The 13,212-nt window shown below is 32.2% G+C and overlaps 2 protein-coding genes across 2 annotated transcripts; one reads left to right on the forward strand and one right to left on the reverse strand.

Annotated features, from left to right (window-relative positions):
• The first annotated feature begins 5,161 nt into the window (after positions 1-5,161).
• LOC106765699 (two-component response regulator ARR2) lies at positions 5,162-7,336 on the forward strand. Its single transcript, XM_014650402.2, has 4 exons — positions 5,162-5,351; positions 6,452-6,597; positions 6,679-6,834; positions 6,900-7,336. Exons 2-4 carry the CDS (start codon positions 6,468-6,470, stop codon positions 7,160-7,162), a joined length of 549 nt encoding a protein of 182 aa, XP_014505888.1. The 5' UTR covers positions 5,162-5,351; positions 6,452-6,467; the 3' UTR covers positions 7,163-7,336.
• Positions 7,337-11,471: 4,135 nt separating this feature from the next.
• Positions 11,472-13,154, reverse strand: LOC106766634. The gene is made up of 2 exons (XM_014651351.1): positions 13,056-13,154; positions 11,472-12,398 (listed from the first exon to the last, which is right to left on the reverse strand). The coding sequence occupies exons 1-2, from the start codon at positions 13,152-13,154 to the stop codon at positions 11,472-11,474; spliced, it is 1,026 nt and encodes a 341-aa protein (XP_014506837.1).
• Between the last annotated feature and the right edge of the window lie 58 nt (positions 13,155-13,212).

Below are 13,212 nucleotides of genomic sequence, written 5' to 3' on the forward strand. Positions count from 1 at the left end.
CTGTTTTTTTCTTACACACACACGCGCTTCCCCCTCCCCTGCACACACACACCCTCTCGTCGCATTACACGTTTTAATTATTATTTTTTTAATTTTTTATTTTTGTTATCNACATTAATTATTAATATTATTTATAATTTTTCATTGTCTTTGTTATCATCATTTTTTATTTTTAACTTTTAATCAATGATACTAACTATACTAAAACAAATAAAATAAAATAAAAAGAATAGAAAAGAAATTAAAGACAATAAAAACAATAATAAAAAAAAAACTAAAAGTCAAATAAAAAGAAAAATGTCCATTCGGACGAAATTGAGTGTTGACAATTCAGAAGAGAAGCAAGAAAAAAATGAGCCAATTGAGGTTGGTGATGGAGAACTCCAACGAACAACAAGAGAAAGATTCATCATTAGTTCGAGTTGACTCAGTTAAGCTATATATTAAACAAAATTGAATCAAATTAAAGGTGGTTTAACCTATGACTTATTAACAACAACACTTTATTAGTATTTTTACCATTTTTTATAAGTTATTTATTAAAATTATTTAATACTTATAATTATATAGGCTCACAATTTGATTTTTTTTTTATGTGATAGAATATTATTCAATAGTATTTGAATAATTTAGGTTTTAAATTTATTTGTTTGTGAAGTTATACACGTTGATACTTTGATTTTCAACTAATACATTTGTAATAATAGTTGAAGAATTAGATAAATACTTTAATTTTATTATTGTAAAAAATAAATAAATCGAGTGTGTCATTTTTATTTTTATTGTATTATAATAAATATATAAAATAAATCTTGAAGATAAAAGTTTCATAAGTTAATTAACCCACTAACACATCAATGAATGAAAAATCGAAACAAATTACAAAATTTTTAATTCACAAAAGAGTAAACTATATTCAATTGACTTTGCAATCAACACGTGTAAGTAGGGTTGATACTTTGCAACCCTTCACTCACAAATACATTTTTGCCATGTAAATCACCTTAAAACAAAGAGAAGTTTAGGCTTTTATAATACATGAAAAAAAAAATACTGCATTACTATTTCATTCTTACAATACTTTAAGAAAGGATAAAAGTACTNAGTCAGTAATGACAATATCTAACGATTATAATTTTACAAATTAATTTATGTTATGGAATATACGAAAGAGATTGTGGAAGAAGATTTAAGTTTAATTTTCCNATTAACAAAATACTAACAATTAATATTTATAGATAAAAAATACATATAAGTAAAATATTATTTTAATTAAAAATGTTGACATTAGTATATAATCCTATTATTAGGAAAACGTTTAGGATTAACAAAAACTATGATAGATTTAAGTTTTAAAAAGTTATTATAAAATTTAACAAATTTATATTGAAAAAAATAGTTAAATTAAACATTTACCTGTCTCTTATGATATAATTTATTTTACGTATGCATCAACTTCAATTTTTTCTTGCACGACTGTATAAAATAATTTGCTTGTAGGAAGGCAAATAAAACCAAATGCATCATAGATTGTCTCACACACATGGATTGGGCACCGAAATTTCTTCTTCTGACATATTCTAAAGGATTTGGATTTCAAATATCACCAATTTCGTCACTGTTTTCCTTTATTATAACTGGGTCACCCTCCAACAATTATTTTTGTTTTATTTCATTTCTTTTATGTTGTATTTGTTTTACTTTACCAATACATATCATGTGTGCTCGCACATAAAAAATTAACAAAGAATTAAAATATGTTTTTATTGAAAAAATGATATAAAACATATTTGTGGATAAATAAAAAGTATTAGCAAAATATGAACATCTCTGTATTTTTCTGTCTTATATCAATGTCTACTTCACTGTAAATAATATTCCGTACAATCATGACAATAGAATTACATTAATAATATAAATAATNTGCTAGTTTAAAAATACAAATGTTACATTTCGCATAATAAATATTTACATTTTCAAAATATTAGTTATAATTACTTTTATTCGTTATTTTCTTCATGATTTTAGATAAAAGTAATTATAATTTAAAGTAGAGATAATAATCATTAAAGTCCTTTTTNTAGTTATAATTACTTTTATTCGTTATTTTCTTCATGATTTTAGATAAAAGTAATTATAATTTAAAGTAGAGATAATAATCATTAAAGTCCTTTTTGACTTATAATGAGATTTGATTACAATAAATTATGAATTTTCCATAAAAAAAAAAAAGCCACTTAAAAGTAAGAGAACATATGGTTTTTTTTTTTTCTTATATTAATGTCTATTTTAGACTATTTTCAAATTAAAGTTTAAGTATCTTAATCATAAATATTGATATTTTCACACATATAATTTTTTTTATATTTATTTGATACTATTTTTTTATATCAAATAAATATTAATATGTGTTTTGTTATTCTAAGTTTGATTGTTATTGTTTATGGAATTTAGACTTAATCTTTATGCATTTTCATGTAATTTCCTTTATCTTTAATATAATGAGTTTATTTTGGATATTTGATGCCTTTGTTGAGGAGGAGCTCATTTTAAGGGGGAGATTTTTCTTTCATTATTCCTTTTGCTTCTGATNAAAAAAGGGGGAGAAGAAATTTATTAAGGGGAGAAATAAACTTGAACAGGTACTGCTAACTTTGTAGCTGTTTTTAGTTTGTATGTATTGCAGGTAAAACTGAGTTGCTTTTAAAAGAGGATTTTTTATCATCATCAAAAAGGGGGAGATTGTTACCAATAAGGGAGTATTGGTAAAACCTGAAGATAATTTTTGATGATGTTGAAAATTGTAATTCTTGTTTGTAATAGGAGAATACTTAAAAAACAACTTTTAGTTTTTGAATGTAGTAGGAAAATGATAAACATTGTAATTTCTACTGGTATATTCGATTATGGACAAGCTATAATCGATTATCATATGTTTTTGAACTACAATAATCGATTATCATGAAGCAATAATCGATTATCACAAGTCACACTTGAATAATCGATTATCACTTCAAATAATCGATTATCACTTACAATAATCGATTATTCATGGCAGTCGTGAGCTGACCTTTGGCATTCAGTGTGCTTAGCTATATAAGTGATTTTTGAAAGCTTCAGAACTCAACTTTTGTGTAAACTGAGAAAGCTTAGAACACTGTGTAGTCAGAGGAACGTTCTTGAGAGCTTTTGTTTACTTTGTTCCCTTGCCTGGTCTTGTGAAAGGAGAGGCTTACGTATCGTGTGTCGATAGTTGAAGTGGACTCTCTTCAAGTTGGCAAGGTTCTCTACCTGGTCTTGTGAAAGGAGAAGCTCGTGAATCGTTTGTCGATTGCCGGAGCAGGTTCTCTTCAAGTTGGTAGAGTGGTTCCTTTCATTCTATTTCTGTACCTTTTATTGTAATCTGTTAAATCCTTTTTTAGTGGAACTGTTAATCACTCTTTGTAGTGATTAACGACTGGACGTAGATTCTGTTGAATCGAACCAGTATAAAAATCCTTGTGTGCTTTTCTTATGCCCTACACTCATTTTACTTTAACGCACATGAACTGCTTGGTAAATTTTCTGAAAGAAAATTGTTTTTATAAAAAAGGCTAAAATCGTTTCAACTGTGACTTAATACGCTTTACGCTCTCTGAGTATTATTTCCGCTGCGCAATACTTTTCGAAAATTGCCCCCTACGATACCAACACTTCTAACACCCCACATTCGCGTATTAACCTTAATTAGACTTGTCCAGATGATCCTAACTCTCCCTAATGCTAATCTAAAGTGATTAAGATCAAGTTTTATCGTTTACACACCAATTTCTATCACTTAAGGACCCAATTTTAGTTTTACCAATTCTAATGGGTTTTAGGCCAATTTTATGATCCTAACAAGTCACAATGGACTTGTCTAAGATGTTCCAACAGTCCATTGTGACTCCTAATTCTAAATTTCACTATCTCACTTCCCTTAAACAGGACCTAAAACACTACCAATCTCCTGCACATACTCCATAACAGCTCCTATCTCCAATGAGCTCATTAAATCTCCCTAATTACAGTCACACAACCCAATCAAATCAGATAACACGTATTTCACAAACTCAACAACAAGCATTCACAGGTTACATGCTTTTAACTTGCACCAAGACTACAGTTCAATGCAAACGGTACATACATACATAGCACAAGGTACACATATATAAATGCCTAAAATAACAGAAAACCTAACTCATGCATATTCTAACTCACTGAATCAAAGAAGGAAAACCCCAGCTCCCCTTGCCTTGGGTTCTCATAGTACAGTTCACAGGAAAAACCTTAACAGTACCTCTTACAGTACAAGGACTCCACCAAACCCTACAAGCCACCCAAGTGGTGATAAAATTAGCTTTTGGAGCTAGAATGAACAGAGGAACGAAAAGGGAAAACTACCAACTACATGCAACCTTTAAAGTTGCATGCTATAGGTTCAAGAACAGTTGAAAAAGAGGAAAAATCTACTTGTTAAAACTAGAAATTTTTCGGTTCGTTACAAAGCCCTTTGTGTGACAATCGTTTGAGTTCCTTCATACCAAAGATTGAACGGTTCAATGAGGTAATATTTTAGAGGGAAGGCGTAAAGAAAATACAAAGAACCCGAAGTTCTGAGTTTTAGAGAGAGAAAATAATTTGAGTAAAATGAATCTGATTTTTGATAAGTCCTCTCTCTTAAGGTTATGTTTTCCTTAATTTAATAGGTCTCACTGTCTCCTCACAGGGTCCAATGACCTTCTATTTTTCAGGCCCTTATAATTTCCACTATTATAATAATTATAAAAAAACAGAAATAGTAATAATTAATATAAAAATGATAAAAATTATAAAAAAATAATAATAATAATATATAATATTGTTTAATATATTAAATTAAATAATTTTAAATTTTAAATAAAAAAAATTAAAAAATGTATTAAACGGTCGTTAATATTAAAATCCATTAAAAATGTTAAAAAAATTTGATAAGTAGAATTTTATTAAGAAAGAAAAAAAAATTAAAAAGAAAAAAATTGTTAACATTAATCATGGAATTTTTTGAAAAATTGAAGTTGTATTATGAAATCTTGGAAATGCTTATGGAAATGCTCCTGTAATGTTAACTTGCAACTCATGGGCCACTTCTTGACCCCTTTGAAGATAGGCCTAGCCCACAAAACTACGTTATGATAAAGAACTTCTATTATCTCTGCAAGCATCTCCTTCTCCGGTCACCCTCACATTTCTGAACCGTGCCACCGTCTTCGGTGAATCTCCACAGCAGCACACGTACCAGTTCCCGGGGTGATACAGGCGAGGCGGCGGCGAATCGAGGTACCTCCGACGAGGTTAGTGTTCATTTCAACTATTTGAGAATTAGATGGATCTATTATGCCATATATGCCTTCTATTTATAACTGCGTTTACCAAACACGATCATTGCGGAATCGATTTCATGGCATCTTTCACCAAATTGTATTTTTTTTTTTTTTAAGTTATGGTGAGATGGAATTAATGGAAATCGAAATTTCATGTAGTTTAAACCAACATGATTCATAACCTCTGATTGAGACGCTGAGACAAATTCTCGATGCCTTTATTATTCGCTGTATACCAGCGGCTACATTAGGGTTTGCTAGGGCCAGAAACCCTCTTCATATTGGCTCTGATGATTGATTTATCTTGACCTTCTTGCACAACGAATATCTCAAATTGTACCTAACACTCCAATCACTTAATAAGAACAACAACAAAAATTAACAGAGAGATAGTCGAAACTACTTGAAACAATAGTGGGTTTTGAATCTTCTTTTGGTCTTATGATTGATTTACGTGGGGAAAGAAAGTTTGGCATGCGGGATAAAGATGTGGAGAATATATAAATGATGATGGAGTGGGTGTGTTAGAGTAATAGAGTGAGTACTGCTTTAGGAATTTTACCAAAATTGAAAATACTTTTAAGTTTGCCAAGCTAATAATAAGTAGATTAGTAGTGAGTTCTAAACTAACTTTTTCATTTTAAATTTAATGGCTTAATGAGAAATTGAGGGAAAGTGTTCCGACCATGGACAAACCTTTGGTGGATTTTTCAAAGTTTCATTTGTCATCTATCTTTATAGAACCCTCTTTTTAAGCCTACTCAAAGTTTCCTTTGCTAAGCACGCAGCTACTTCTTGTGGATCATCAGTGTCTTATGAGATTCACAGCCTCTTTTCCCCACCTCCAATTCCCCACCTCCAAAACATATATTGAAATTCATGATCCACTGTTTTCTTGATTGATTATATACGAAAAGGAGTTTTAAAAGCATTAATGGTATATATTTATTTGATGGGTTGGGTGAAATCTTTTTAATTACCCGTATATTTGATTTTCGCTGTTTGGATTTTGTTATACCATGCCATATGTATTTATTTCTTTCCCTTGCTTTCTCCATTCCTGGTATAAGGTGATAGTGGAGAGTGATGACCGGAAGTTCTTCTTCTTCAAATGAAATTCCTGAATTTCCACCAAATTTTAATATCCTTGCCATTGATACTGACCACAAAGTTCTTGAATTCATCGAGAAATCATGCAACGAGAATTCTCATAAAGGTTAGATATATACAATATTTTATTCGTTATCATTCTTTAAGAGAAATGTGTTTTTTTCTTATGCTTTTGAGTTGTGTGCAGCTACGAAATGTTCTGAATCTTCAAGTGCAGTCGATCTTTTGCTGAAAAAAGAAATAGACTTTCATTTGATTATCATGGAACTCCATATGCCAAAGATGGATGGCTTTGGATTTCTGCGTTTTCTCAATAAAGAAGTAATTGATGTTCCTTTCATAAGTAAGTAACTAATCTCTTACCTTTTTACTTAAGTTTTCAACTTTTGACTATTTAATCATCTGCAGTGATGTCTGAGGATAACAGTGACCTATCCCAACAGAAGGCTTTAACACTTGGAGCTTGCAATTATTGGGTTAAACCCTTCTTACAGTATACGTATTTGTTCGAGAGGAAGCGTTTGTGTTCACCTATGATGCGACATCATGTCCACTTCAGGCGCATAAGGAAAAATATTGATAGCTTGGAAGATGATGAAATAAGTGAGACAAGTTATAGTTCTGATGGAGAAGCCGAAGCCAACGATGATAGTCCCCATAAGAAAGAATAGCCTAGTATGATTAACAGACTTTTGCAAAATACATAGTTTTGCAAAATACATAGTTAAGAAGATAAAAAGCCGCTGTAGCTGAATAAAGAGACTGAAGAATATAAAATTTCTGATACTATTAAAATAGTTCATTTCTTTCATTAATACATTGTTATTCTTAGTTGAAAATTTATAGAACGAAGAGTTAAAATATTTTTCTACCGTACATGTTTTAATGAAAATTTAAATCAATAATTCAAATTACTATATTGAAAAAAAGAATCTATATATATATATAGAGAGAGAGAGATAGAGAAAGAGAGAAGGGTAAATGTGAAGGTGAGAGGCAGGGCGAGGTAGTAGGAAGAATGTTTAATATTTTTGTGATTACTCACTAATTGTGCAGTGACATTCCCATGGCACAATATATCATCAATATAAATGCTTCATTTCCTGCATCTGATAAGTTCATAATACATGTCTTGGATAGCACTCACATGTTTGTCCAACCTCACGTTGAGGGAATGATACGGAGTCAAATCGCCAAGTTTAGAGAGGACAACACATGTCAAACCTAATTGATTATGCATAGCTTTTATGGCCTTGTCAATTTCTATCTCCCTGCAACGGTTGCAGTGCTTATGTAAGAGCATTTAGTGTTCTTTATATTTTTTTATAGTACGCAGGGAAAAACGATATGTAATGAGTATAATTTTCCCTTTCTAAAAGTAATTCTGTTGTTCCCTCTCCCTCAACTCCATTTTCCAAATTAGATTAGATTTACCAGTTTTATATGACGTTTGTTTTTCACTTTCTGAAAATTACCTTCTTTTGGTGGCTTGTTTACAGAAATAGGGATTTTACTTAACACATTTTCACAAATGCTAAACAGTATTTTAAGGACTAAATTCGAACTCTGCATATTAGTATGATGTAAAACCATCTATTTCTTTTATAAATTGATATTAAGTTACATATAACTTTAAGAGAAAATAGATAGTAAATACTATAACATGCATTGATTTTTTTGGAAACTATTCCTTGCAAATATACTTTAGAGGACATTTGGGATACAATGAAAAGAAAAATGTCAAGGTTTTGCTAGAGTGAAGCGCGCAACTTTAAACCTTGAGAGATTTTGAAGTTTTACCGATGAACGATGTAAGGGAAACATCCAAAGCTTATAAATTGTTTAATCCTTGTATAAAAATATTGTCATTGGCAGGGATATTCTCTTTGATAAAGAGAACACTTGGTATTGTTGGACTTGGTAGCAACCAATATGATGAGAAACAATACACTACATTCGTTTGTGCATTTGAAAGAATTTCTCCAACAATCACACACAACATACGATAGTGTTATCAAGGAAGAAAAATGGTGAAAAGCAATGAATTGATGTCATTGAAAGAAATGACACATGTCAACTATGTGATATTCCTAAACCTCAACACCATTTATGTAAAATGGGTGTTTAAGATAAAGTTAAAAGAAAACAGTGAAGTTGACATTTACAAGGAACAATTGGTGATAAAAGGATAAAAGCAACAATATGAAATCATCTGCATTTAAGTTTTTCACTTAGTTGCAAGCCATGACACGATAAGATCAATGGTTGCTTTAGCTGCTATATATATTAAAGCAACATTTTTTTTCATATAAAATTAAAGACGTTTTCTACATGCTAAAACAAGCTCCACGAGAGTTAACGTTAACATGGACATTTACAGAGTTTTCTTTCTTCATCACACAGTCTAACCAAACACGAACTTGTTTTGCCTTGGGACACACATCTATGGATGTTACAGTATAACATACATGAAACCAAATACATTTATGCTCTTGATATTGTTTTGACAAGGTAATAATACTAAAATATACTTGTTAAATGCCAAATACCTGAGATATGCCAAGAAACTTTTAAGCCATAAATTTATTGGAAATATAAATACATATCACATACTTTTGGAAATCTTGTACTTATAACGCACACCATATAATGCTTGTGTTTCCTACCGAAGAAAACAGATAGGATGGAACACTTCTATCTCAACAGTTGAAGCAGAAACCCTGTACCACTTTTAGAACTCAAAATATACACTGTTTATTTCAAAAATCAGCTAAAATATGTATCCAATAGAACCAATTAGTTTGGCACGAAATGAGCACACAAGAGCTTTTCATCATCACTTGTCATTTCCAATTTGTCTATTGGCTGCATAACAGTTTTATCAAGGATTACCACTTAACAAGTTGGAAATAATGCTAAGCACAGAGTAATGAGTGTAGATATAACAATCTATTATCATCAGCTCTTAGAATTCAATTTCATTACCTGCATTTGGACAAGCAAAAGTTAGTGAGATATGAAAAGGAAAAAAGAAAACATGAAAAATCTTTCCACTTCTACATGTTCATACCTGCCCGGCAAAAAAACCCTGTAGTTTAGTTTTGCCTCCTCCATATTGTTCCACTTGTTTTGGATTCTCAGCAATCACTTTCTCGACTTTTTTAGGGAAGGGAAAGCTTGCATCATTTATCTCTACTCCCTTTTTTTCTATTTTTTTTTAAAATTTAATTAAATAATTTTTTATATATGTATATTATAAATTTATGTAAATTTTTAAAATTCTAAGTTATATAACGTTTTGAAAAATATTTTACAAATTAAAAATATATTGTAACGTTATAAATAACTATTTTATTTTGAGCAATATGTGTCTATTTGACCATTTAGATCAATACCTGATTACATTTCTTGAATAGAAATTTATCAGTCAAAGAATAAGGCATAACTATCTTATTTGGGGAAGGTTCAACATTGCCTTAATAATAATATTGATTGCTCAATTAATTGATTACATAATTTTCTTATGAACTTTTACCTTTTATAATTAATACTGTTGTTACTATAAACTGAAGTAAAGAAGTTCTATTTGAAATCATTGCTATAATAAGTTTTCAATTTTAAAAAACAAAGAGATTTATGTTTTATATTCACTATTTTAATTTTTTCTTGGTGTACTTATATTTCATTTATTCTTAAAACGTAATATGTTTATAACTCTTTATTTAAAATAAGTATATATAATGTTTTTTATAAGTTCAAATCAATATCTTATAATATTTTAAATCTTTTCCAATTTTAAATATACCCATAACCTTATATGCTAAATCTTTTATTTAAAAGTCATGAAAGTAAGTTGTAAAATGGACAAAAATATTCAGATTTTGTCTTAGAAGCAAAGGAACGCGTCAATTTAAAAGATATAGTAACGAATGTTGTTGCATTTATGGACAAATTTTGTTGGAAATTGAATCATTTCCCAATCACACTTTCCTAGTAAGTGTGATCCCAAACTTTCCAATGTTGATCCCAAACAACTCAGTCAAATGGTAGGGGACAAGAGACTCGACTCTCTCACCCAATTTGGGGACGTCAAAGAACTCGCTGCACTTCTTGAAACCGATCTCAAGCGTGGTATAAGTGACGGCGACGATATTAATCGCCGAAAACGTGTTTTTGGTGCCAACGTGTTTACTAGGCCTCGTTCCAAAGGTTTTGTTTTGTCCTTGAAGCTTTCAAGGATTCCACTATCATCATCCTTTTGTTTTGTGCTCTGCTTTCCCTTGGCTTTGGAATAAAGCAACATGGGTGGAAAGAGGGGTGGTACGACGGAGGAAGCACCATATTGGCGGTTATTCTCGTTATTGTCGTGTCTTCCGTGAGTAACTTCAACCAATCTAGACAGTTCAAGAAGCTTTCTGCGAAGAGTGGCAACATAGGAGTTGAAGTGGTACGAGGTGGTCGACGCCAGAGCGTGTCGATCTGTGAGGTGGTGGTGGGTGAGATTGTGCACTTGAAGATTGGCGATCAGGTTCCCGCGGACGGGTTGTTCTTGGAGGGACATTCGTTGAAGGTGGACGAATCCTGCTCACGGAGCCACTGTTTCCGCAGCCTTTTCCGCTCTGCTTGCTCCTCAGCCTCTCTCTCACCGAACAGGAATCCTCAGCACTCCTATGCCCGAACGTTAGGGCAACAACCAAGAAAGAAAAGTACAAGGGAACTATGAAGCACAGACACAGAGACCAGACACAAGCCTTGTCCTCTTCTATTTGGCGGCAAGCCATGCAAGATGAATATGATGCATTGATGGCTAATAACACTTGTGTCCTCACACTTCTTCCTCTTGGCGGCACCTCTAGTAGGTGCAAATGGATTTCATAAAAAATTTGGATGCGATTATTCATAAACATTTTCTCCAGTTGTGAAACATGTCACGGTTCGCATCATTCTCACCCTTGCTCTTACAAATCAGTGGCCTATTCATCAAATTGATGTTAATAATGCTTTCATGAATGGTATTCTCAAAGAACAGAAATACATGAATACACCACCGGGTTTTGAGCTATATGATTCGACTCCCTTATAATAGGCCTTGATCACAACTTTTGCACTCTCCATTCCTTCATATATATAACCCATAGCAGGCATATCCCCATCAACCATCCTTAGGAGTTTAACCAGTGGCTCAGAAACACTCACAGCTTCATGCGCATGCTTCCAAAATTTATCCGAATATAGCAATGACTTAATGGCTTGTGCATCTGGACGTTTGCTATACATGGAAGACAACCATTCTGAATGAGAAAACATGTGCTTTAAATTACCCTCCTGCATCACTATAGATCTCAAGGAAAGGAAATCAGTGACAAATCTAGTAATTTTTGGTCTGATTAATTCCTTTCCACCTGTAAACTTTTTCATTATATTCAGAATCCAGGCATGACCATAAATGTATTGTGTGATTGTCTTTGCATCTTCCAGGACTGTGCTAACCCAATCTTGTCTACCAATATCCTCTAACATCTTATCTATATAATAAGCGACACAAGGAGACCAAAACAAAAAACTATACCTCGCTGTGAGAAGCCTTCTAGCACAAACATAGCCAGCACTGGCATCTGTGATAACCTGAACAACATTTTCTAAACCAACTTCCAGCACAACTGACTCCAAAAGCTCAAACAAGTAAGTACTGTCATGTTCATGACCTGAAACATCAACCGACTTCAAGAACAACGTTCCTTTTGGGCATGCAACAGAAAACACAACAAGTGATCCGATCCTACCATCAGACCAGTTATCACATAAGACTGTGCAGCCTGTTTCTTTCCACTCATCCCTGTATTTTTTAGCATCAATGACGACAAGGTGAATAATGCCAGAAAAATTCGTCTGTGTAGTCATGGACATCTGATAGCACAAAAACCAAATAAATAGTGAAACTCTCTTTAGAAACAAAAATACAATTCCTTTAAAACCCAAAATAACTTCTTTTAAATTACACAATGGAATATATGAAGGAGAAGTCTAAAACATTGTAAGGGACTTCCTCCTTTGGTTATAAAAGGGAGGTTAAGGTTCCATTTTAATCATTCCATTCTCTTCTCTTCTTTGACTCTTGTTTTAAGCAATTGAGAAATTTTTAAGAGAGTTTAAAAATAAAACAAAGGAAATATAAATAAATAATAAAACTATGGGCTGCCTAGACTAATTTTATTTCTAAAGCAGATTGGGCCTAAACCCAATTGGAAGGGGGTGAAAATGAAAAAATAGGAGTGTACAAACCTAATTCATTGCTAATAAAAACAATGGGTCTAAGTCCAATTAGAAAGGGTGCTGCTTAGGAGAAAACGGAGGTGCAGGAAGTTAATCAAAACATTAAAAAAACCTAAAAGAAAACAAAATAAATAAAAACAAAATAAAATAAGAAAAAGGAAATTCTTTTTTTTTTTGAACCAGGCCCAAATTGTTTTATCCAGAAACCCCAGGGTTCAGATTTCTTCCCCTCATTCCCATCATTCACGCTTCCTAAACACCAGAGACCTAGGTCTCCTTCTTTTTCCCTGCCGGCTCACCACTGCTCTTACCAGAACCGGTCACTGCACAGTCACCTTCCACTTGGCGTTGCCGGCGACCAGAAACACCACCGGAATTACAGCTAGCCATAGCGTCGGTTTCACTCTCGAAACCCAACCCCGCGAGCGAGAGAGAGACGCCTTCACCA

Source organism: Vigna radiata, chromosome 7 (genome assembly GCF_000741045.1).
Source record: "Vigna radiata var. radiata cultivar VC1973A chromosome 7, Vradiata_ver6, whole genome shotgun sequence".
Classification (NCBI taxonomy): Eukaryota; Viridiplantae; Streptophyta; class Magnoliopsida; order Fabales; family Fabaceae; genus Vigna; species Vigna radiata.